Source organism: Anarhichas minor, unplaced genomic scaffold, assembly GCF_050575085.1.
Source record: "Anarhichas minor isolate MPS153535 unplaced genomic scaffold, ASM5057508v1 ptg000024l, whole genome shotgun sequence".
In the NCBI taxonomy this organism is placed as follows: domain Eukaryota; kingdom Metazoa; phylum Chordata; class Actinopteri; order Perciformes; family Anarhichadidae; genus Anarhichas; species Anarhichas minor.
The window spans coordinates 17,208,157-17,231,086 of record NW_027466470.1 but is presented as its reverse complement, the minus strand read 5'-3'; the positions used below and the strand labels follow the sequence as shown (position 1 = coordinate 17,231,086).

Here is a 22,930-nt window from a genome sequence, read left to right as displayed (position 1 = left end):
TTTACATGCTATAGTATTGTACTATAGTATATTGAATAGTCCCATGTTGTACTGTATTACTTTATGTACTGTATCACGCTTCTATATTCATAGAGACAAATATGATCAAGTATCTTACAAGTAATCGTACATAGTGGATGGTATAATATTACATATACTATACTTTGTAGCTACTAATCACACAACTATGTCACTTCATTTGCAGCAGTATTGCATTAGTTGAAGTACAACCCTGTGGGTACTGTGTTTGTACTTGCCTTGTAGTATTGAGTTTAATGCTCTTGTATAGTTCCTATTTTTCTTTCTATTATTTTTGGTATTTTATATACTTATTTTTGACTTAACTTTTACTTTTCTCTTTTTATCTGGACTTAATATTGTATTTTATAAATATAATAGATTATTGTCAATAAAACAAACCAAATCCTACCTTTTGAGAGAGCCATAATTAGAACAAATGTCGATGACTTGTAAAAACCTACGAATCTATATTTGTGTGTAGCATTTGTACGAGATAACTGATCAAAAGAGCTTGATAAATGTTTCAGATTTCACACAAACAGAAACACTTTCCGCCAAAGCTGCATCATCCTTCTTGAATAATTGTTTGTTGTGATTGAACGAGCCACAGTCAAGAATGTGTCCGTCAATTAAGTCTGCAATGACTGCAGGCTACAGCCCAACACTTTGAAGGGGGCCAGAGCGGGAGCCATAAACCAGCGACAGTGCAGCCACGGCTTAAACCAACCCTCAGAGCGGAATGAAAGAGGCCATGTGTATGAAGAGGTCATCACTCGGGGAAACAGGGCTGGGTGTGTGTGTGTGTGTGTGTGTTGGTGGAGGTGGTGGGAGCGGTCCTCGGGGATTGTTGTAATTAATGGCGGGGTTAGTCTATTTCCCCTTAGACTCTAACAGGAAAACTGTTGACTAATGGGATATTAATGAACAGGCTGGCCAGTACTTCGGCTCTGTGCGTCTCTCCAGGGCACGGGCTTGGGAAGAAGGCTTTGTCATGGAGGTGTCAAAGTACTGCACCAAATGGAAATGGGGAAGGTACCCTATCTAACAAGCACTTGCTGACAAAAACTTTACTTACTTACTTAATTTGGTGTTCCGTTTTAAAGTATTTAAAGTTTGACATTATGGGAAAATATGCTTTCTTGCCGTTACGTGAAAAGATTGATACCACTCTCACGTCTCTACGGTAAAAATCAACCTAACGTTGCTGCTAGTAGCTGGTTAGCTTTGTTTAGCATAAAGACTGGAAGCAGGGACACAGCTAGCTTGGCTCTGTCCATATGAGGTAAAACTAAATTGCCGAGAAACACACAGCATCATGTATCTCACAAGTTTAAACAAAAACAAAGTGTGAAAAATGACACAGAGGGTCATGTGCCGGGCTCTTAGCTTTCTACTTACGCTAAGAAATAGTAAGTTCGATAACCACCCCCTAAAACCACAACATGTTTTTTTTCCCCACACTTTTGTTTGTGGATGTGCTGTTGGCAAACTTTATGACTGAGTACGGACAGAGCCAGGCTAGCTGTTTCCCTGTTTCCAGTCTTCATGCTAAACCAAGCTAACCAGCTACTAGCAGTAAAGTTAGCTTTATTTTTACATGCTTAAAAACTATTAAATAACTGATTACATTACTAATTTCAGGGCAACTGAACTAAGAGAAATCAAGGTTTCAACCAAATTAAATAAAATACATAAAAAGTAGCTAAAATCACATTATAAAATAATTCAAAATTTTCTAAATATCGACTTTGAATGATTAATTTCTCATGAAAGCGCAATGTTGCAGTAACCAACATCCTCCTCCTACTAGACCTCTCACTTCTCCCACTCATCATTCAAGCGAACACGAGCGACTTGCCCCAGCACGCACTAAAGATAATTGGTCTTTAATTTGCACCGACTGCTTTTGTTCCCGGTTTGAGGCGCAGCATTAGCTCACAAAGGCAGAATAAGCAGTGCCAAGGAACTCAAAACCCAGAGCCCACCCATGACACTGGGAGAGCAAGGCTGGCAGAGGAGCCGGGTAGGCAGAGAGATTCGAGTAAACGGGTTGCCAGGTCTACCGTGAACAAGCAGCGACAGGTTTACCGAGGTCAGGATGTTGGGGGATTAGGGTGTGTCTGGCACCCCCAGCTCCAACCCCTGCAGGTAAGAGCTTGACTAGACTGCGTGGGTGCTGTCAGCCACATTCACTCATGCATAACCATCACTTGGGACGGGCTCAAAAATGCTGAAAATAAATGAATCAAACATTCCATTTATGCGTGAAAGAAATGCAGGGAAGACGGAATGGGAAAGCATATCAAAGTGCTGGGACGAAGCCCGTTTCTATTTCAGGAGCCACACCCTTCACCTGGCCCGCACCGTATGGAATCCTCCATTTTGTGGGAGCAGGTGAACCACGGGATGAAAGAAGACAGCATCATGAACTGTCTCAAAATCATCCAGACATCACTTAGTCAGACCTTGTGGGTTAATTCACGGCCTCATCATGTGAACAGTGATCTCATAGTTGTTTTCATTTTTGAGTCCACTGTGGTGACAACAGTTGGCAAAAACGTTGCTCGTCTCAACACAAATAATAAAGACTCTCCCGAGCCTGGGGTTTGAGCCAGGCTCATGCTCCCCAACTGCATTTTCCATTAGCGATTTCAGTGCGGCCATCAGTGTACAGATTGCTTTTACATATTTGTACAAACCAGAGATGCTGCCTCTTTTGCAGTGTTGTCTTGAAGGGTATACGCAGGTATACGAGGTGGACAAAACTATTTTTCAGGTGATGTACATTATACCCACCTATGAGCCATAAAGCCACTGGAATATAGGAGTATACCTACTATCTCATCTGTGACCCACCCATCTACCTAGTAGTACATACACCTCATCAGCGACCACTAGGAACTGCTCATTTGCATATTTAAACCTAAACTTTCAGAAAACTTGTATTACAAAAAAGAATATTGTCTTAATGTAAGGAATCAACTGTGGGAGTTTCATGGTGATATTTATTACTTGAACTTGTTTTCCCTAAAATGTATATAATTTAACAATACATATCTTTTAAGGTTGCTTTCTCAAATTCAGTTTTTTCTCATACTCTGGGCCAAAAATGTCCACTTGAGAAGCACTTACACACACTAAACTCTGAATAGCTCTGACTCATATGTCAACATTGGCTTTATCCAATTCATGCAAATTAGCACCTATTTAAGATTAAGACATTATGTATCAATTGCATATCTAAACATAACACTTTCAGAAAACTTGTAATATAAAAAACAAGTGTCCAAATGTAAGCACTCAACTGGGGAAGTTTCATGCTGAGCAACTTTTATTTTTGCAATCAATCTATGTATCACTCTTTTTTGATTCTATGTTAAATATAAAAATCCTCATCACAAGAAGCAGGAGTGCATTCAACCCCAATATTATAGAAGCTGCAGAGGCCCAACTTCAGACTAGTTTTACCACACTTAAATCTACCTTATCGACTAATCCACATTTAAATGGATAGGTCGCAAATTGGAAACATATGCCAAGTGTTTTTTAGTCATTTAAAACTAAATTGTCCACAAACATTACGCCTGCGCACATATGAAAGCAATCATGGCCTCCCTTCCCCCCATTCACACTCCAAAATCAGACTGAGTTGCTTCTGTCGGCTCCAGCTTCTAGTTTATGATTGACATGGTATGGCAATGGCCTCCATTTTGTGTCAATTCAGTCCATTAAACTGAAATTATGCGTCTGAGATCGAAAAAATAAAAAATAGGTGCCCTGGTATTCCTCAATAATAGGAGAATAAAAAGAAGAACCAAAACCCAGACACAGCACAAACTTTCTCTGGTTCAGACTGCAGTGCTGCACTCAAATCCATGTCCCGGTAATAAAGCTCATCAAACCCAGCATGTAGGAGCTGGCTCAGTTTTGCACCAATCGGAAAAAAAAACAGCTACACTTACAGTGCAATGCGGACTCTTTGGGAGACTCTGGACAGATTAATGATCTCCAAAGCTATTTGCAAACCTGAGTAACACCTAAAGTGCAATAAATGCTTCAGGAAGTCTGGGGCCCTGCAGGGGGATTTCCTGATGGATTTTTTTGTACATTTTTACTAAATTTATTACATTAACTTTCTTTCTTTCTTTGATCGATTGCCCAGCACATGGAAAGAACTATTCACGCCTGTTTACCACTCCATCAGATGACAGGAGTTGTACCCATTATCCTCTGGCTGTAGCCCCCAGTTGGTATTTAGCATTCACATCTAATAGCCCCCCTAACCTTGATACCATCAGCTTCACTGTTCCAAACCGCCTTGTATTCATACTTGGCACGAGCGCGCGCCTCATACTGCAGGATAACATGTCCACAGTGACACTACAGGCTGGTTGAAGGGCCCCCGGAGAGGAACAAGGCCACAGTTTGTTAGGGGCTCTAAATGTTTACGCTGTGGCTCCGACACTTATTCACTGCTGAAGTGTTTCTTGTGTTGCTGCCCGTCTTGGCCAGGTCTCCCTTGAAAAAGAGATTTTTAATCTCAATGGGACTCACCTGGTTAAATAAAGGTTAAATAAAATAAATAAATAAAAAGAACTGACATAAACAAAACCATGAGAACTATTGAAAATGGAGATGGGGAGCTAGGTATTTTTTGAAAGTTTATTTAGCAACCCTGGAACTCTAACGTGTATTTGTCCCGCATTTTCATGAGATATTTTGTAGGGAATAAAAATGACAGCCCCCGGGCATAAAGTGCGCACCTAAAGTACTCCCTAATTACCGTTTTCTATCCCAAGGTCATAGTGGAATGCGTTCCAAAATGGATTACGTTCCCACTCTCGCTCTCTCATTCCCCTCCATCTCTCTTTTCCTTTCCCCTTTATTGCTTCCATTCTCCTTCCTTCTCCAGGTCTCCTTCCCTCCGTTTAATGGCTTACACATGTCAGCCGAGTGGCCGCGGCACCGCTGCGACACAGTGAAATGCCCCAGTGCTCCGTCCCCTGCTGTTCCTCCCAGGGTTAGATCACGGTGTTCTGCTTACAGTACACAACCCCAACCCTCACGCCAACCCCACCTGTCCAAACCACACCATCAGGATGCCCATTCATCTGTGGCCCGAACCCGGGACTTTGCGAGCACCACCTGACACTTTGGGTTTCTGTCACATTTCTTTTGCCTTGAGGGGCCAGATATTGTTCATAGGAGCAACCTCAAAATAGAACCGCCAACAAAAGCTGTAATTACCGGTTGAAAAATGTTTCTCCTCTCATGCCGGGCCTGTAATTAAAGCTAATCTTGAAAGAGTTTAGCCTGCAAAATGTTCAGAACAACCTGCATGGTTTATGTTGTGTGAAAGAGAGGCGCACAAGAGGGTGTAAATGCAGGTGTGTGTGTGTGTGTGTGTGTGTGTGTGTGCGTGTAATTTCCAAGCAAGGGAGGGACGCAATATTCAGGTGAAGAGGGCTGTAGCTGTTGTGATGCAAGGACGCTTGTACATGTCATCAACAATGGCTTCCTGAGAAGCATAGCCCTAGGGCCGCAAATACCACGCAGCAGCTGTAGCTCAAAGAAAAAAAAGGAAAAATAAAAGAAGCCATACTCTGACTGTCTCCATCATTTATCCACTGACTGAGGAGTCCAGACAGTCTCCAAAGGGCTTGTCGGTGGAGCTCTATCAGACTACTGGGAGCAAGTCTTCTACAAGAATGACCCCATGTGTTTCACATCATACAAAAGGTCTCCAGTGCACCCGAGCCCACAACAGCAAGGAACCCCAAATTATAGCCATTGCAAAACACAGTTCATTGAGGAAGACGTTTAAAAGCTAAAAAAGACCTTAAGAGTTCAAGCCAAGCTTTTTAATGAGTTTAATTCAAAGGCTCTAAATAATACTCATTCACATTGACCCCCCCCCCCCCCTCCAAAAAAAAAGAAAAATCACAAGATCAGTGCTGGGTCAGTTTGAATGAGTCCCTTCTCTGTCTTCAGAGTGCTGGAGGAAGGAGCTGGGGCACCAACACACACCGCTGGTTTTAGTAGGAGCCAAAGTAAATACAGAGAGCAGTGCCCTGTTTTGCACTTTAAATAACTGAGCAGACTCAATGAAATGGGACTGAGCAAAGGGCTAAAGAGAAGGGGGAGGAAAGAGTACTACAGTGTGTGGGAGTCTAATCCTACTTTTTTTTTTAAGCACTGACCAGCCCGACTTTAAGGAACCCTCCGTGCAAAACGATTGACCGTGGAAAAGTTCAGACACCGTGCCTTACCTTTTCAAACTGAAGGCGAGTACTTTGATTCTTCTTCTTTCCCTTCTTTTAAGGGGGTTCTACTCTGTGTCCCCTTTGTCAGTCGGAGCTGCAGACAGAGGACGAGTCGGGTAAAGTCCTGATCAAAGAGCCCTCAGCCTGTCATACAGGCTTAGTGCAGGCTGGGAGGCTCATTTTCCTCTCCTGGAATTTGCTCTCCTCGGCCTTCTGCTGTGGCTGCCGGGGATAAAGTTGAAGCCCTTGCTCGGTTCCTGAACTGCTTCTGCTTCTGCTCTGCTCAGCTCTGCTCAGCGCCCCCCCCCTCCCTGAGCACACTTCCTCCAGTCGGTGCTGCCGCTGCAGCCGCCACAAGTCCTGGCATGGGATAGTCCTCCTCCCACTGTGCCACTAGGCCTGTCTCCCTTGTTCCCTCCCCCTTCCACCTACCCCCCCTCTCTAGGGCCTCCTCCTCCTCTGCCTGTCTCCATTTGTTCACACCCTCACTCCTCACACGCAGACGGAGACTTCCTCCCTCGTCCTCCCACTGGACCCCCCCAAAACCCATCACATGTCAGGGGGGAGAGGGACGATGACATAGGTACCGTTAGCAGGAGTGGTTGTAGTGAAGTGAGCTTTTTTAAATAAGATTATAGGACATTCAATCAGCTAGTGTAGCGGTAAGTATGATTCTAGAAGTTGAACATACCGGTGGTAGCTCTAATAGACCGGCGCAGAAAGGTGCTGTGAATATGTCCAATTGTTATATTCATGTGTGTCATTGTCACAGTGATCAATAGAAGTGGTACATTCCGTATTCATGTTAGAAATAAAGGATTTGGTTTGACCTGTTTGGGCTGAATGCACCATCCAAGGAATGACTTAGTAAATAAATATATAATTGTTGAAATTATTATATTATATACGCAGTTTGATTACCATTAGACCACAGGAGAAACTTGCTGGAGCATTTTTTATTTAATGACTAATTAATTGGTTATTAATACCAATGTTTGTTAATATATATAGGTGAGACCATGATTATTAAATTTAAAAAATAACAGCATGCATTGCTGTTGAAATTACATTTCCATCCATAAATATTTCCAACACTACAGTCCTGCTTGTATTATACCATAAAATATACAATTTTGTTTCCCACCTCTCTGGTGTGCTTAGAGGGCTACAGGCTTGCAATTGTAGTTTTATCATGACAATTGGCGCCATCCACAGGTAACAATAGATACTGCCCTCTCCTCATGCAGTGAACATTTTCAGCTTTTAATGCACAGACATCCAGCTAGTAAATGAATGAATCAAAATTGTGGCGACAACTTTATTTTCAATCACGTGAGAATAACATTTTAGTGGCAAGGAATTTTCATTGTTGATCATTACATTGTCAACTCAGTATTTTAAGCTAAACTTCAGCATTTGCAATTAACGAAACAACTTTTTTCAAAAACATGAATGAAAAACAACATAAATCAAGGAGCAAAAATTCTAAAAACAAATTGTTAGATTCCCCCAAAAATCCCTTTATTAAAATTACCTATGACAAATATATTCACTCAGCATATATGCTTTAGAAGTATTAATCATAGTCTGTATTAAGTTGAATATTGAAACACTAAAACACCAAAAACTGCACTCAAGCAAACATTTAGAAAAGCAAACAGAAAAGCAAACAGTTTTTTTCATTGCATAGAAACTGCTGGTAATAACTAGTCTAATTTGTTTTTATGGTGTGTATTAAAAGTGATCGTTGGAGCTGTAGCTGGTAGTGTTGGAGGAGAAGTTATAGCTGACAGTTGAGGAATAATCCACACTGCCTCTACGAGATCCACTCCTGGAGCCGGCTAGGGAACCGGCTCTGGACCCAGAGCGAGAACCCGGGTTAGAGACATTGTAAGGGCTGCTGATTCCCTTGGAGGACATTGAAGAGGCCTGCAGCATCTTCATACCATTGCTTTCTTCCACCATGCAGCTGTCCATGGCCTCCTTGTAGGAGATCTTCAGTTTGGTCTTGGGACAGGTCAAGTTCTTCTGGTGGTTCCGTGTATTCTGAAGCTTCTGGGCCCCTTGACCATCCAGCCAACCTCTGCGGATAGCTTCTTCGATAGTGACGATAGTACTGAAACTCCAAAAATCTCTGGCCAGCTTCATAGGGCAACCATGTCTCCTTCACTGCCTCTGCTACGGACATCTTTCTCTTAGTCTTCACATCCTCAAAACCAACAAAGGCTTTCTGGGCAGGTTTCAGCTTAGCGCCCATGCTGTCATCGATGATACTCTGATAGACAGCATCCTGCAGCGACAGTCTCTCACCGGTGGCAGGGTTGATGATACCACCTGTGCATGTCTGGGCCTCCAGCAGCCTCTGTGCTGTAATAGTGTCAACGATGCCTCTTCGGAGCCCTTCAGACAGAGTGATTTTCTCCAAGGTCTCTGTGTCAAATATAGCCGCCACAGGGCTGTGGTCATCGAACATCTCAGGGGGGGAAACAGTAATCGAAATAATGTTGAAGCGTTTACGAACGGTAGAAGAAGGCGCGAGCTGGGTGGGACTGCTGCAGGTGACCATGTCATCAACATGTCATCGCCGTGCTGCTGGTTCAGTTGGTAATTTGGTCAGCGAGCTGGGTCAATGTTAGTGTTCCGGCACGATACTGATCCAAAGCCTTGTCGTCAATGACACCGCGTTTAATGCAGTCCTGGATGTCATACTGGGTTCCTGTTTTCCTGTCCACTATCACCAAACGTGCAGAGCCATCAGACCCCGTGATAGTTATTTCCTCCCACTCGCCCTCCTGCTCCGATAACTCCAGGAAAGTGTCGTAGTCAATTAGCTTCCGGCGATAGGCGTCCCTCACTGACATCTCCAGCCCAGTGTCTGGGTCAATGATCACAACTCGCCTCTTGCGAAGGACATTGCTGCGGCTCTCCTGTGACTTCTGGAGCTTCTTCTTGTCTTTTAGAGGCAGGAGTATTAGGTCTGTCTTCGGATCTCTCATGCACCTGTCCTTAAGTTGAAGATATGTCAGGTTCTCTTTAGTATTAGGGTCAAAGAACCCTTTTGTGTCATCTCCTTCATAAATTAGAATCTCATTCATCTCCTCATCAAAATATCCCCTTTTATAGGCAACAGCAACATCAATACGGTGGCTCTCTTTGGGGTCAATAATCCCACCACTGGCAATTTGGGCCTCCAGAAGACGGATTCCATGACCTTTCTCAATAAGATCTTTCTCAATAGCCTGGAAGAGGGAGATTGTCTTTCCTGTGGATGGGTCTCTGTATCCAGTTACGGCCCTCTCTGCTGACATCAGCTTATTCTTAAACTCTTTTCCTATCAGGCCTCTCTTTGTGGCCTCCTCTACTGTCAAGAACACATTGTTGACTGGATCAACAATGAAGCCAGAAGCAGCTTGGGCCTCCAGAAGCTCCAGGGTGGTTCCTCTCATGAGCAGGCCTTCCTTCATTGCCTGATAGAAGGGCATTATTTGGTCATTGGCTTCATCATAGATCCCCGCAATGCAGGTAGAGCCATAGAGATAGGACTTTAGCTTGTCTTCAATTTCTCTGATGGTGAGTTTTCCCTCGTTGAACTTCGCCAAGTCAGTTTTATTCAGCAGTCCAGATTTGATGAGCTCTTCCAGAGAGACGTCGTCACGGAGACCCTTCACTGTCACGGACTTTTCTGGATTGATTGTTGGGACCTTTTCATCCGTCTGGGTCTGCCGGGTCAGAGTGTTGTTTTTCTGCTGCAGCCTCTGTATGTCTCTCTCCAGGGCATCTCTCTTGAGAGCCAGGTCTGTAGCCTCCTTTTCAGAGATCGACAAATGACTCTTGTACCTCTCCTCGACACTCTTAAGCTCCCTCATGAGCCTCTCAATCTCGTTCTTCAGGGAGAGCCTGTCTCGATCAGCCTGGTCTCTGTCCGATTCAAACCTCTTGATGTCGCTGTCTCTCAGCTCATACTGGCTCTTAAAATAGTTGAAATCCTTGAGGACGGCATTCTTTTCATCCTGCAGCCGCTGTTTGTTGCGGAGCTCGGTCTCTAGAGTGAGCTTGATGCGAATGAGCTCCTCCTCTATGCGCAGCTGACGAGTCTTGTCCTGCTCCAGCAGTTTCAGCTTGGACAGCAAACTGTCCCTCTCCAGCAGCACCTCGCTGTATTGGCTTTGGGAATCATGCATCCTCGTGGATGTCTGGGGAGAGACAAGAAAACACATTATTATGCCTGCAAAGAAATGCCAATAAAACCAGATTTTGCCCACAAAGACCCACAATTCTAATTCAACATTTAAATTGTGATGTCACCAATCACTAATTGAATGTTTAGAAATGCCAATCAGATGTACTGTCTGAACCAATTTATAATGTATATATCTAAAAAGATGTGTACATTATATTTATTATTTTAATAGGTATGCATTAATTAAATGATTGTTCAGTACCACAATGTGTAATGTTAGAGGTTAGAAAGATAAAGCATTTGCTCTGCTTTTCTGCTCTTCTGTGTGAGCAATGGACTGCCTCAGTCTCCTTAGCTCCTCCTCGAGGTCTCTCTTCTCAGAGGTGAGTCTGTCAATTTGCAGTCTCAGCTCTGCCGTGTCTTCTTCTTTCTGTTGTGAGGTTTTCAGGATCGTGGTCTTGGTGACGTGGATCTCCGTCTCGTATGTCTGCTTAAGTTGATTAACCTCCTGGGTGCACTGTGTTCTTACCTTTGAGATATCTGATTCAGCATTTCGCCGACGTGCCGCTTCCTCATCTAGCAGTATCTTCATCCTCTCCAGTTCACGTTCCTTGTCCTTCACAGACTTTTCCAGATCAATCTTGATCCAGTTGAGTTCTTCTAGTTCTTTCTGTCTGCGGCGAACAGCCGCCTCATACTCTTCTTGCTGGTTTGTGTAGCGCTCCTCTGCCAACCTTCTTTTCCTCTTTTCTTCATCCAGCTGGAACTTAATTTGGGTCAGCTGGTCATTGAGCTCTTGAAGCTGGCTGTGTGTGCTAGCCAGGCTGTCCCTGGTAGCGTTAACTTGTATTGCCGTGGTTCTCTTAACATCTTCAAAAGAAAAAACCTCTCTTTGTGATTGACTGAGCTCCAGCTTGTAGCGGGCCAAAGCATCCTCCAGAGACTTGTTTTTCTGGTTGCGATCCTGGACGTCGTCCTTCAGACGCCTCAGTTCCTCCTCCAGCATCTCGATCTTGGTGTTTCTGATCTGAAGAGAGTATTGACAAAAACAGAAAGAGCCTCAGTCACCTACTTTCATATTATTGAACAAACCTATATGATGTTTTTTATCGTACTATTCATTTTACCAACACAATATACTTGACAACTGTGATCCCTACCTTCAGCTCTTCCATGTTCTTCATCAGCTCCCCAAGGAACCTGTAGTAGTCACTAGAGCGGGTGAGTAGCTCTATGTACTGAGAATGGAGGTCAGCCGCCTGAAGGGAGTTAAAATGAGTGGATGAATACTGATGTCAAATATTCTTGTGTTGATTACATGCCAGTGAGAACGTTAACAGACAGATGCATTTAAGGGATTGACTGTTAAATAAAGTAAATAGTAGTAATAACTAAGGTGTACCAATAATTAACAGCAAATTGGTTTGGTGTGACTTAATGGAGAGGCCCTCCTCATACCTCTTGTCTGACCGCAGAAGCGGGCGACTGCAGCATCGTTCTCTTGATAGGAATATTAAGCAGAGTTTCCAGGCCTGCGCTGTAGGAAGCCAGCTGCAGCTCGTAGTCCTGAAAACCCACAACACAACATGGACTTCATTATTTTGCACCACACATGCTTGGGCTCATCTGCTTGTTGACACGTGTGAAATGGTTTTATGCACATGAATTGACGACCTACCTTAATGGAGACAGCGCAGGTGTCTGCGCTTTTCTGCATAACCTCTACTTTCTCCTGCTTTCTTTTAATTTCAGTGTGAAGCGCCTGTGCAGTCAGCAAAAAGGGGCATTAAATTCACCGATTAAACCAATGCTCAGTGTCTCAATTTGAATAAATGGTGGATATTTCCAATTCAAAATCAAATCGAATCCGTTATTGATTACAATTTGCTGACGTAAACAAGGAGAGACGTGCCTTCTGCTGGTTGAGGTGGTCCATTAGAGTCTGAATGTCGCTGAGTTTAACGGTCTGGAGCGCGTCCTGGCGCTTCCTGGCATTGTCTATCCACTGTTGCAGGAGAGTGCTGCTCTGCTGATAATGACTCAGCTGTTTCTCCTGCTTCTCCAAGTCCCACATTCTGTGGAGGAAAGAGTGGGAGGAAGAGGAAGGGATGAACGGATATTTTTAATGTTGTTACCGGTTCACGGGTATTGAAGGAATGTGTGCACATGAAGAGATGATCCCACCTGCTGTCAATCTGGGTTTGGATGCGGCGCCAGCGGTCAGACATCTGACCCACCAGGTCTGAGTACTTGGACAAGTCCCCGTCACACTTGTGGAAGGACTCTGAGATGTGACCATTCCAGTGCACTGCTTTAGCCAGGTCAGAATCCATAGCGGTCAGCAGGTCTCTTTTTTGGTCCAGATCACTCTTCATTTGCTTTAATAGACAATCACAAAATAGATTCAAATTCTTCATTTCAACTATAACCAGGCATCCTATTTAAGCCTTATTTACATCTAGAGGTGGGCGCTGTGACAATAACTACATGATATGATTGTTTTTTTGTCAGAGAATGGCTACGGTTATGTCAGTGGTGGAAGAAGTATTCAGATCCTTTACTGAAGTAAAAAATAGCAATACTCCAATATTAAAATACTCCATTAGAAGTTTATGTCCTGCATTGGAAATGTTACTTAAAGGCGCAGTGTGCCGGATTAAGTAAAAGGGTTATTAGCAAAATGTCCCGAAAGTATCAAAAGTAAAAGTCATTCCATTCCATTCCAGTCGCTGTGGACTGAAGAGACATAAAGACTGTGAGATGCGGTTGAAAGCTCAGGAAAAGAAGTTGATTAGTAAACCTTTGAGTTGCTATTATTTTTTTCACAAACACTGTTTCCAAGTGCAAGAATGAACTTCTGTGTAGGTGATGGTTTACTACTAAGTGTGGTCTTTTTAGGACAAAGAGGATTCAGTAAGTGCTGCTAATTAATGCCATTTGTCCTGAAGTCCTGAAACTGGAACGCAAGAGACTGCAGTTCAAACTAAATATAGAAAGTGTGTCAAACCTTTAACGTGCTCCGATAGTTTTCCACCTCCCGAAGGTCCAGAGAGGTGGTCTCCTTCTCTGTCAGCCGGGCTTCGTGGACTTTAATGATATCTTCAGCCTGGAGAAGGCTCTGGAGCAAGGCCTGAAGAGCTGACAGCCTGTTAACGACACAAAGCCATCACATTAAATGCACTCCTTCTTGTCAATTGCTTTCATTTACATTTCATTTTGTTTGTAAAGTATTTTTCTAAATAATTGTGGGATGGATAAAAAGGTGATGCGATCAGACTACAATAATGCACCTTTGATGGTAGGCCGGGTAGAGACCCTGCAGGCCTCCCAGTTTCTGGTTGATGATTTCCAGTTCAGAGCGGAGGAACTTGGCTTGCTCGGAGTCGGCAGGTATCCCGTCCAGCTGCTTTATAATCTTTTCTCTTAGTCGCAGGTACTCATCATGAATGGAGTCCAAGTCTTGGTGCACAGTCTGGATACCAATGTGTAAAAAACAAGTTAGATAAGAAACGAGCATCACTTGTTTCTTATCTATATTTTGCACATTTTGAAAGGTAGCCAAGAAGAACCTCACTTTTATTTGGATAGAACAATGAAAGAAAAGTTACACACCTGCAGATTCTGGATGTGCACCGAGCACTCGTGCACACTGTTGTCCCCCAGGGGAACGTGGAGATGACTGGTGAGGCCGGACTCCGCCAGCTCCAGCCTGCGTCGAAGTTCTTGCAGACTACTGAGCAGGGTAAGGCTGAGGGTGGAGCTGGCTCGGGGAGGGTGGGAAGTCTCCTCGGTGATCGTGGGAGATGCAGGCTTCGGTTTTGGGGGTTCAGGCTTCACCCCTTCATCCCCTTTATTGGCTGGTGGAACATTAGAAGAACATTAATGTATTGTGGGGGGAAAAACAGCAGTAGTTTTGCAAATGTAGTGGACTGGCAATTTAAGGATTAGTTAAAAACATTTTACACTCACTGTAAGCAGGCAGCTGGATAATCAGGGTATCGTAGTGGTTCTGGGTTTTATCAAAGTGGCCCTGGATAGTTTTCTTCTCATCTTCCCCAAACATATCAGAACCTTGGCTGGTACGCAGGAACTCTTGGTAGTGAGTCTCCAGTCTTTTGATGATACTGCGGTACTCCTCGGGACGCATCTTAGACAGCTGAGAGACAATGGAGAGGAGTCGGGTTAAGCAAGAGTCACAGGAGGTAAGCAAATACAGAGTTTCGAGTTAAGCCGGAAATAAAATCCAATTCGACTTTGCTTGGTTTTGAAAACAGTGAGTTATTGTAACAGCAAAACTCAGAATTGGCTACGTTTGTTGCAGTCTTTGCGATATCTTACCATGCTGACAGTGAGGGAGCTGATGTAATTCATGTCTTTGAGGCAGTATTGCCACGAGATGAGGCTCTTGATGTTGATGTAGAGCTGATTCCAGATGCTCATGATGGCTTCATAATACTGCTCATTCCTAGGGGCAGCACAAGCCATGAATATGCAGACACTACATGATAAACATGATGTAATATTTATCAAAATGTTTCCCACATTTTCATTTTAACTGAATGATTACTTGCTCCTTTTTGGTATCAGCTTATTTTCTGAGGCCTTTGAAACAGTTACGCAGTAAAGGACTTGAGGCAGTAAAAACCTTTTAGAATCTATCGGACCAATGTCAACAAAGTAAATATGACTTTCCCAAAAGGAAGGCTGTTTTTTCTATCTAGCTCCGGGAAATGTGATGTATCCAATATATTCATTACATCAGTGATTTTCAACTGCTGTGCCGCGGCACACCAGTGTGCCGTGAGAGATCGTCAGGTGTGCCGTGGGAAAATGTCCAATTTCACTTAATGAGTCCAAAAAAATATTATTTAGTTGTTGCAAATACATTGCCATTGTTGAGCGTCTGAGCTGCAACATAGTGGCTGGCTAAGTAATATATACTCTTCCATGCCAGTGGGTGGCAGTAGGTATACGCAGTAATGACCGTGTTCATTTAAGACAGTAGAATGAAATGCGGGAGAGGTTGCGGTGACGAGACGAACAGCGATGGAGAAATATTTGAATAGGAAAAATGCAGACTCTGAACTGTGCCCTGGACAAAATAACCCCGATGAAAAGCCGAGTAAGGATCAACATATTTAGAGACTTGTCATTAAATTGTCAGCATATATCCGGCCCTCGGTACAACGGCCCGCCAGAAAATATCATATGTTTATCATAACTGGCCCGCCACACCACAGAGCTCCGGGACGAAAAGTGGCGATGTGAGCTGGCTTTATGTGCAACATAACGAAGCATCTCACTGCGCTAAACCTCCAGCTTCAGGGACGGGGACGTATGATCACAGACATGTGTGATGCAGTAAAAGTCTCCACCGCTGTGTTCCCGACTACGCATTTTGCTGATAAACTGGGTGCACTTGGCACGGAGTTCACTCGGCGATTTACCGACTTTGCAGCTCAGAAATTTAAATTTGAACTGCTCAGCAATCCGTTTGCAGTTGAGGTGGAAAAAGCACCTGTGGAGCTGATAGACCTCCAGTGTAATGACACTCAAGGCAAAGTGTGACTCTGAGGGCGCTGCACAGTTTCCAAGCTTCACCCCCGAAACGATGCCTTAACTCCGCCTACATGCTGCTCAAACGCTCTGCATGTTTGGAAGCACATACCTGCGTGAGCAGCTTTTCTCTGTGATGACGATGAACAAAAACCCACACAGGAGTCGTCTCACTGATGCACACCTTCACTCCATCTTGAGGGTTTCCACAGCACAGAACCTAACTCCAGACATTAATGAACTGGCAGCCAAGAAAAGATGCCAAACATCTTGCTCTGGCATATGCATAAAATAATGTAGCCTACCTAAACATGTATTCTTTTTGCACTTTGTCCAATATCCCTTCTATCCTGTTTATTAAATGGTGACTCGATTTGGCCCTCAACGTAGTCACAATTTCTTATTTTGGCCCTCTCTGTGATTGAGATTGACACCCCTGCATATATGCTGTATTATGCTAAAAGGTGTCATTTCGATGTCGTGTTTGGTTGTTGGTGTGCCGCGGGATCTTTTTAATGTAAAATATGTGCCGCGGCTCAGAAAAGGTTGAAAAACTGTGTATTACATGATGAATCCCCTTGAGCTGACACATTTTGAATCGCCCCGACTAAAAGGATTTGCCGCAGACCTACACCGGTCTACATTGACTGAACGGTTCTTACTTGTTGGCGAGGCCGATGCTGAGCGGGTTCGGTGGGGGGATCTTCAGACACACAGAGGGAATCAACATGTCCATGCCTCCGGGTCCCGTCACCAGCCACTTGCTGCGCTGCGAGTTATCCTTCAGGATGCCTTCATTCCCTTTTAGAATCCCTATCTGAAGCACAAAGCAGAAGAGACGCTGAGTTACACTTGTAACATTCCACCTCATGCTCATGTGTGTGAGTGTGAGAGAGAGCATGCACCCCACCTGGTCTTGTTTAAAGTCACATATGGCCTGGACCATGACGGGGCTGCTGCTCTTCTCCTCGGGGTTGCGAGGCTTCAGCCTGACAATGGTCTTAGACTTGTTGACCAGACTTTGGACCTGCCTCTTATTCTCCATCACACGCTCCTTCTCTCTCTGTGAACATGCAGATATCAGACCTGTGTTTTTAACTCAGCCACTATGCACTGCAACTATTCAACACGAATGCAGACATTCAGAAGCCTTCCACTTAGTCGCTTGAAAAGAAAATTAAAAAAAAGAAAAAACTGGCGGAACCAAGTTCACCAGACTTTTAAATGATTTAAACCTGTGTCACTCGACAGAAAAAATTGTTTGAGCATGAGCGTGATGATACCTCCAGGTTTCTCAGGAGTTCAGTGAGGGTATCCAGCGGGGTGTTCTTGTCACACGTGAACTTGTTTCGGATGGACTCGTGCTCTCTCTGCAGCTTCGCGTAGGTCTCGTTGGCCTCCTTGAAAAACTGAAAGTGGCAGCAAAAGGCTTCGATCAGCGTTCATGCGACAAAACATACAGGTCACTACTTTCACCGCAGGGCCAAGCGCTTACTTGGCTGTAGGCCGCATTGTCCTTCAGGTGGATGTCGATACACTTGGTGATCTGGAGCAGCCAGCTCCACTGGGTCTGTAAGGTGTCCATGTAGGCCTGTGGGCGCACACAGAGTGGTCAATGCAAAGCCAAATGAATAGCTGGCTGTTTAGGTTAATAAGAACACCCAGAAACACCTTACGTCAATCTTATCAGAGGCGGGGTGGTTGTTGTTCAGGAGTCCATCTGCTTTCACCTTCAGCTTGTTTAGCTCCTTCTCTTTCTCCTCCAGGTCTCTCATCAGGCCCTGTCAGGAGAACGGAACGTAAGGGAAGCTTTTGTCTCTTGAGCGCAAACATAATTAGGGCCCGAGCAACCGACAACGTCGGTCCAGCGAAGGCCCTATTGAAATTCTGGGGATTATTATTATTTGCAGGGTTTTCAACTTTTTTTGTCCTCAATGATCGCATTTTTGGATCAGGTGTGGTGACTTGTCAGGTGTGGTGAAAATTTTCTTCTGAAAAAGGATGCATTTTTCGGTGTAAAAAAAAGGCTCTCTAGCACCCCCTACAAGCGTGACCGGTGATGCCCCGCCGCCAGTAAGTCTGATTGACTTGAAATTCGACACACATGTCCACTTGAGCTATATCTACAAAAAAGCCTCTCAGACCCCTAAGCTCCGCCTACTGAGATTTTCCGCCATTTTGAATTGAGTGAAAAACACATTTTTGCAAACTCCTCCTACATGCTGGGTCCGATTGCTACAAAACCTGCTGTGGGTGATTATTGGATCAACTTCATCAAAAGTTATCAACAGCTTTACGGTTGACGGAATGGCTTAGCCGTAGCGGGCGGCTACTTTAAGTGATTCACCATGAAAAAAGCTAATGTAACTCAGCTGTACTTGTTCCAAACAGTCCCAAACTTCACATGCTTGATAAAAGTCATGGCCTGAGGATGTCTACAAGCTAATTTATTCTAATATTCACAGCGCCACCTGCTGGCCAAAGGACATCTGAGTTTTGTGACAAATACAATTCGATTTACATTACTTTTACACAATGTGGTTTACATGTGACACAGAGCAACATAATGCATGTTTGCACGCGTTCTGTAGCGCCAGGCAGCGGATACAGGAAGCATCGGACTATTTGCAAAGCATCATTTCCGGCATCAGGCGGTCCACGCGGGATTAAAAACGTCTCACTCGCGGACGCGCTGTCTGACGGCAGCGGACGTTCTCGGACGCGCAGGCCGGAGTCCCGGCGGCACCTCCGACGCGCTGGAGGATGCGAGGGCCCGTTCACCGCTGCTCGCAGCTTTAATTCTAACTAAGATTTGATCGGTATAGGAAATAAAACACATCAGATATTGAAGGTATGATCACGCCCATAAACTAAAACAGAAAACATCCACCCAGCAGAAAAGAGGAGGTCCTTACTGAGTAGCTCTCCTGCTTCTTGGGGATGTACTGGTCGATGTTCTTGTCTCCCCAGTCGAACATGAGCTCTTCCTCCTCTTTCTCATTCACCCATATGATGGCTCGGGAGATCTCGTTGATGATGCCCTGGAGCGCACGCAGCTGGTGCACACGGCTGTCCGACATTGTCTGAGACAGACACAAGGAAATGTATAATTATGATAGAAAGTAACACGAGAGCAGCTGATATTGACAAAGTAAAAAAAAACTAAACATTTTTTTATAAAAGGGTTTGTTTCTACCTGCAGGCTTTCCCATTCTTGTTCCAGCATGGACAGGTTGTACTTGTCGCCCCTCATGTTCTAAAAAAAAAAGAAGAGATTTTGTTTTTTTGCTTGTTTTTACATAAGATTACAACGCTTCTGTGCACATCATGCATAGATAACCTTTACAAACAAGACGTATGAAGAAAGCAGTCCAAAGTAAAAAAAATAAAACAGGATGACCACTCACCAGGTCATCTCTGGCACGGTCTACTTCCTGGCTCCTCTGGACCGAGCTGTGGTTTTTGTTGTGGCTTAGGATTTGCTTTTCTATAGCTTCGGAGTCATCTCCCCATGCAGCCGTCTCAATCATGCGCTACAAGATGCAAAATCGCAGTTTATTAACTTTTAAAATGCAATAAGCGCTAAACACAATTAGAATGTCAAAATCCACCTCAGTTGAGGCAAAATAACATACTTAGTGGAACATTACTGTATAGTGTTTCATGAAATAACATATAATGTATGTATACAGATTTAAAATAATAAGGCTGGCATTATTACTTGTTTTATATTCAACAAACAATACATAATCTGTCTCTCAATGGTCTCTAACCTCCCTAACGTGTCTGAGGCGCTGTAACTTATGCCTGTTCATTCCTCCTTTCAAAATAGGTCACAAATCCATTGTTTCATTTTTAAGCACTCAGTCATTTCCTTAAGTACCTGGGCACTGTTGTTTCAGCAAATGCAACTCAAACAGGAGTAAAGCGTTTATTTGTTGGGGACTATTTTCAGCTGCGAAATAACAGACATTTGGTGCCGTATTGAATATTACGACAGCAGGGAATGGGGAATTAACTCAAAATATACTATCCCACCACATCGATGTGGCTCATTGATGGGGTTTTAAGTGAAGCTGGGGGCACAGAGGACTAAGCTCGATTTAAAAGCAACAAAGAATACACAGAGAGCCCTCCTTGTTCTTTAAGGCAACATTATTTTAACTCTCAACAGATACACTATCAATTCCCCCGTTTGTCCTCTAGGTGTCAGCATATAATCATTAAGTCCGTCGTTAAGCAGGAAACTATCTCAACTATTCCCCCCCCCCCCCCCCTTGTTCACAGCCCTGAGCTTTGATAAGTGCTCTGCCAGCAAACCGACCTCAGCCAGTCACTTCTCTCTACTCACATTCTCTCTCTCTCAAGGCTTTTGTTCTCTCACCACTCCCTTTTCCTTCATGACAGACTTGGCTGAAGCTGTTTAGAGACTGTCTTTAGTAAAAGTTTTATGTTGGACTGTTGGTACAATGGCTAAAAGCAACGTCCGGCAGTAAATAGAGCCGCTAGGTACAGATGGCAGCAGTATAGGTCATCCGTTTCCCTTAAAAAAAACAACTCAATACCGAAAGAACAAAGACTGAGACAGAAGATGTTTTTTTTTAAAAGCACACTAACCCACCCAGGCATACATGCAAGCACGGATACGCAGGTGTAACTATTCGTACTGCTTCCACAGGTTGGAAAACTATTGGGCACTGAGTTTTTCCAAGACGTTTTGTGGGCGATGCCGTCACAGAATGTGCCATCGTTTAATGACCGTCCAAAATAGTAATTACAAGTGAAATGTAAGTTCAAAAGATAACGTATGATCAAAGTTTTTCATTTCACGTGTGTGAAGAGTTTTGTCCATGACAGTGAAGCAAATTACTCATACATTTGATTATTTCATATGTGATTCTACATGTCTTTATTATATTGTGCTGATGTATTCAATTCAATTTAATATATTTCGTATAGCCTAAAATCACTTTATTGTGAAATCCAAATTATTGTTATAATATTGATTCCAACCTCATCACCCATATTTTCTTTTATCATGTTCTTAATGTCTCTGACGTATGAAGAGCTCACCTTCTGTTGAGCGATCCAGGCCATGGCGTCATTATAGATCCTCTCCCCTTCAAGGGAACCCACGCTGTCTCTGTTCCGTCTTATGGTCATACTACCGACTAGTTGCTGTTGGAGCGCAGCATGCACGTGCTGGAACTGGTCGACGCTGTAGAGTTGCAGAAAAGAGGGAAAACATTGTGAATCTTCCGAGGGCCCACTGACAGCACCACATCAAAGAGCTCAGCTGGGCAAGTAGAGCTGAGAGGAATGTTCAGCGAGCATAAAACTCTTTACATGGTTTGATTCAACTACAAAAGGAAATTCAAACTCTAGCACGTTCGTCCAGTATACATACGTGGTCATGAGTAGACACATCAAATGCAAACGCACAAAAAACAAACTCACACTGCAATTTGCAAAGGTAAACAAACACACAGTGCATCTCGCCTCACCTTCTTAAGATGTCATTGGGAATACGCATTTGCTGCAGCTCACTGCCACAGACCATCATCTGCTCCATGCTTTCTGCAGCCATGTTCAACAGTTTGTCTGCCTCTCCAGCTGGACCCCCCTATAAAAATCACACAGTACAGACACCGGCCTTTTGCAAAACTATGCTTCACTTCACTCGAGATGAATGGTGTTCATTGTAACGTGTGTGCTGCACTTACACTCTGGAGAACCATCATCGCTCTCTGCAGGTATTCCTGGCACTGGCCTGTCAGGAACAACCCTCTTTGATGGATTGCCTGTGGACTACACATGAGGAAAAAAACAACAACAATACGTTTTCAGAGCTTGTAATGCAGCTTTAATTAATACCAATGTGTAAAGCGTTATCAAAGAATACGGTGTACTGTGTGTTTTACACACTCAATTCTACATATATGTGTGTAAGTACAGCTAGCTTTGTTTTTAATAAGCATTGCTAGTTAATATACAGCTGTTACTAGATTGGTATAAATGCTCACAAATGATCATTGAATTTCATGGAAATTGAAATTAAAACATAAAATACCCTTTCTAGAATTTAAACAGTAGCTGCACATAAACAAATAAGAAAAAAACCAGAGGCGCCACAACCAAGCAACCTGCAGGACACAATTAACAAAATCTATAAAATGGAGGTAATAAATCACAGAATTAGGAACCTAGCTAAGCTGTTTGATGTGAGGAGGACACAGGAAACAAAGATATTCCCTCCACCAAAAATCAAAGATATAACTACTACTACTATTATTATTATTACTATTCTTTTCCCAAGATGTTGGAATCATGGGGAGAGATAAACATTAACTATTATAAAGTTGTTTTGATACTTTTCCTTCTAATTTATTAGAATTTCCTTCTAATAAATAATATCCTTCTTTAGGTAATTCCTTACCTAAATCCGCCACCTCCACCCGCGCCCCCCGTGCTCATGCCTTTCTTTGTGCCCCCTCCCTTCATGGAGGTCTTGGAGAAGGAGCTGTAGGAGTGCACGGCGTCCCCTCCTTGGTAGTCTCCGTGGAAGCCGTTTCCACCGACGAACACGTCGTTTCTAAAACTTGCACTCGCCAAATCCGGTCGCGAGTTGCTTCCCTGGCCCATGGTGGGCATCCTCGAATTGGACTCGTACAAAGCCATGTCTGCCGAGTAGTTGTTGTTGTTGTTGTTTTTTAACGTTGTGCGAAAGTCTTAAGTTCGTTCCGCTCCGTTGTGCAGACAGAGGACACAACGCGCACCTCTCCCCTCTCTGTCTCCGGCCTGTTGCGCAGATAGTGCTCTGCTGTGAATAGACGGGAGCTGGCCGCTTTTGGATAGAAAACCACACCTTGCTGTGCTTACGAAACACTCCTCCAATGTTGACACATGCAGT

General features: G+C 43.8%; 2 protein-coding genes across 2 annotated transcripts in view; both read right to left on the bottom strand.

The window, feature by feature from the left end:
* The window catches only part of LOC142956718 (tensin-3-like), a 30,966-nt gene extending 24,400 nt beyond the window's left edge, over nucleotides 1–6,566 (bottom strand). Inside the window, exon 1 of the mRNA XM_076098448.1 lies at nucleotides 6,291–6,566. The gene's annotated coding sequence lies outside the window, so the exon portion shown is untranslated. The remainder of the gene's footprint in view (nucleotides 1–6,290) is intronic.
* Nucleotides 6,567–7,603: 1,037 nt separating this feature from the next.
* LOC142956068 (desmoplakin-A-like) lies at nucleotides 7,604–22,698 on the bottom strand. The gene is given in 26 exon segments (XM_076097370.1): nucleotides 7,604–8,394; nucleotides 8,396–8,857; nucleotides 8,859–10,477; nucleotides 10,994–11,491; nucleotides 11,625–11,723; nucleotides 11,923–12,030; nucleotides 12,143–12,226; nucleotides 12,377–12,539; nucleotides 12,649–12,842; nucleotides 13,472–13,610; nucleotides 13,755–13,936; nucleotides 14,077–14,312; nucleotides 14,395–14,620; nucleotides 14,803–14,929; nucleotides 16,683–16,837; nucleotides 16,931–17,083; nucleotides 17,304–17,429; nucleotides 17,516–17,611; nucleotides 17,697–17,801; nucleotides 18,936–19,103; nucleotides 19,217–19,276; nucleotides 19,428–19,553; nucleotides 21,094–21,238; nucleotides 21,525–21,643; nucleotides 21,744–21,828; nucleotides 22,457–22,698. Coding segments are annotated over 26 exon segments (6,093 nt in total). The 3' UTR covers nucleotides 7,604–8,018.
* Nucleotides 22,699–22,930: the final 232 nt, after the last annotated feature.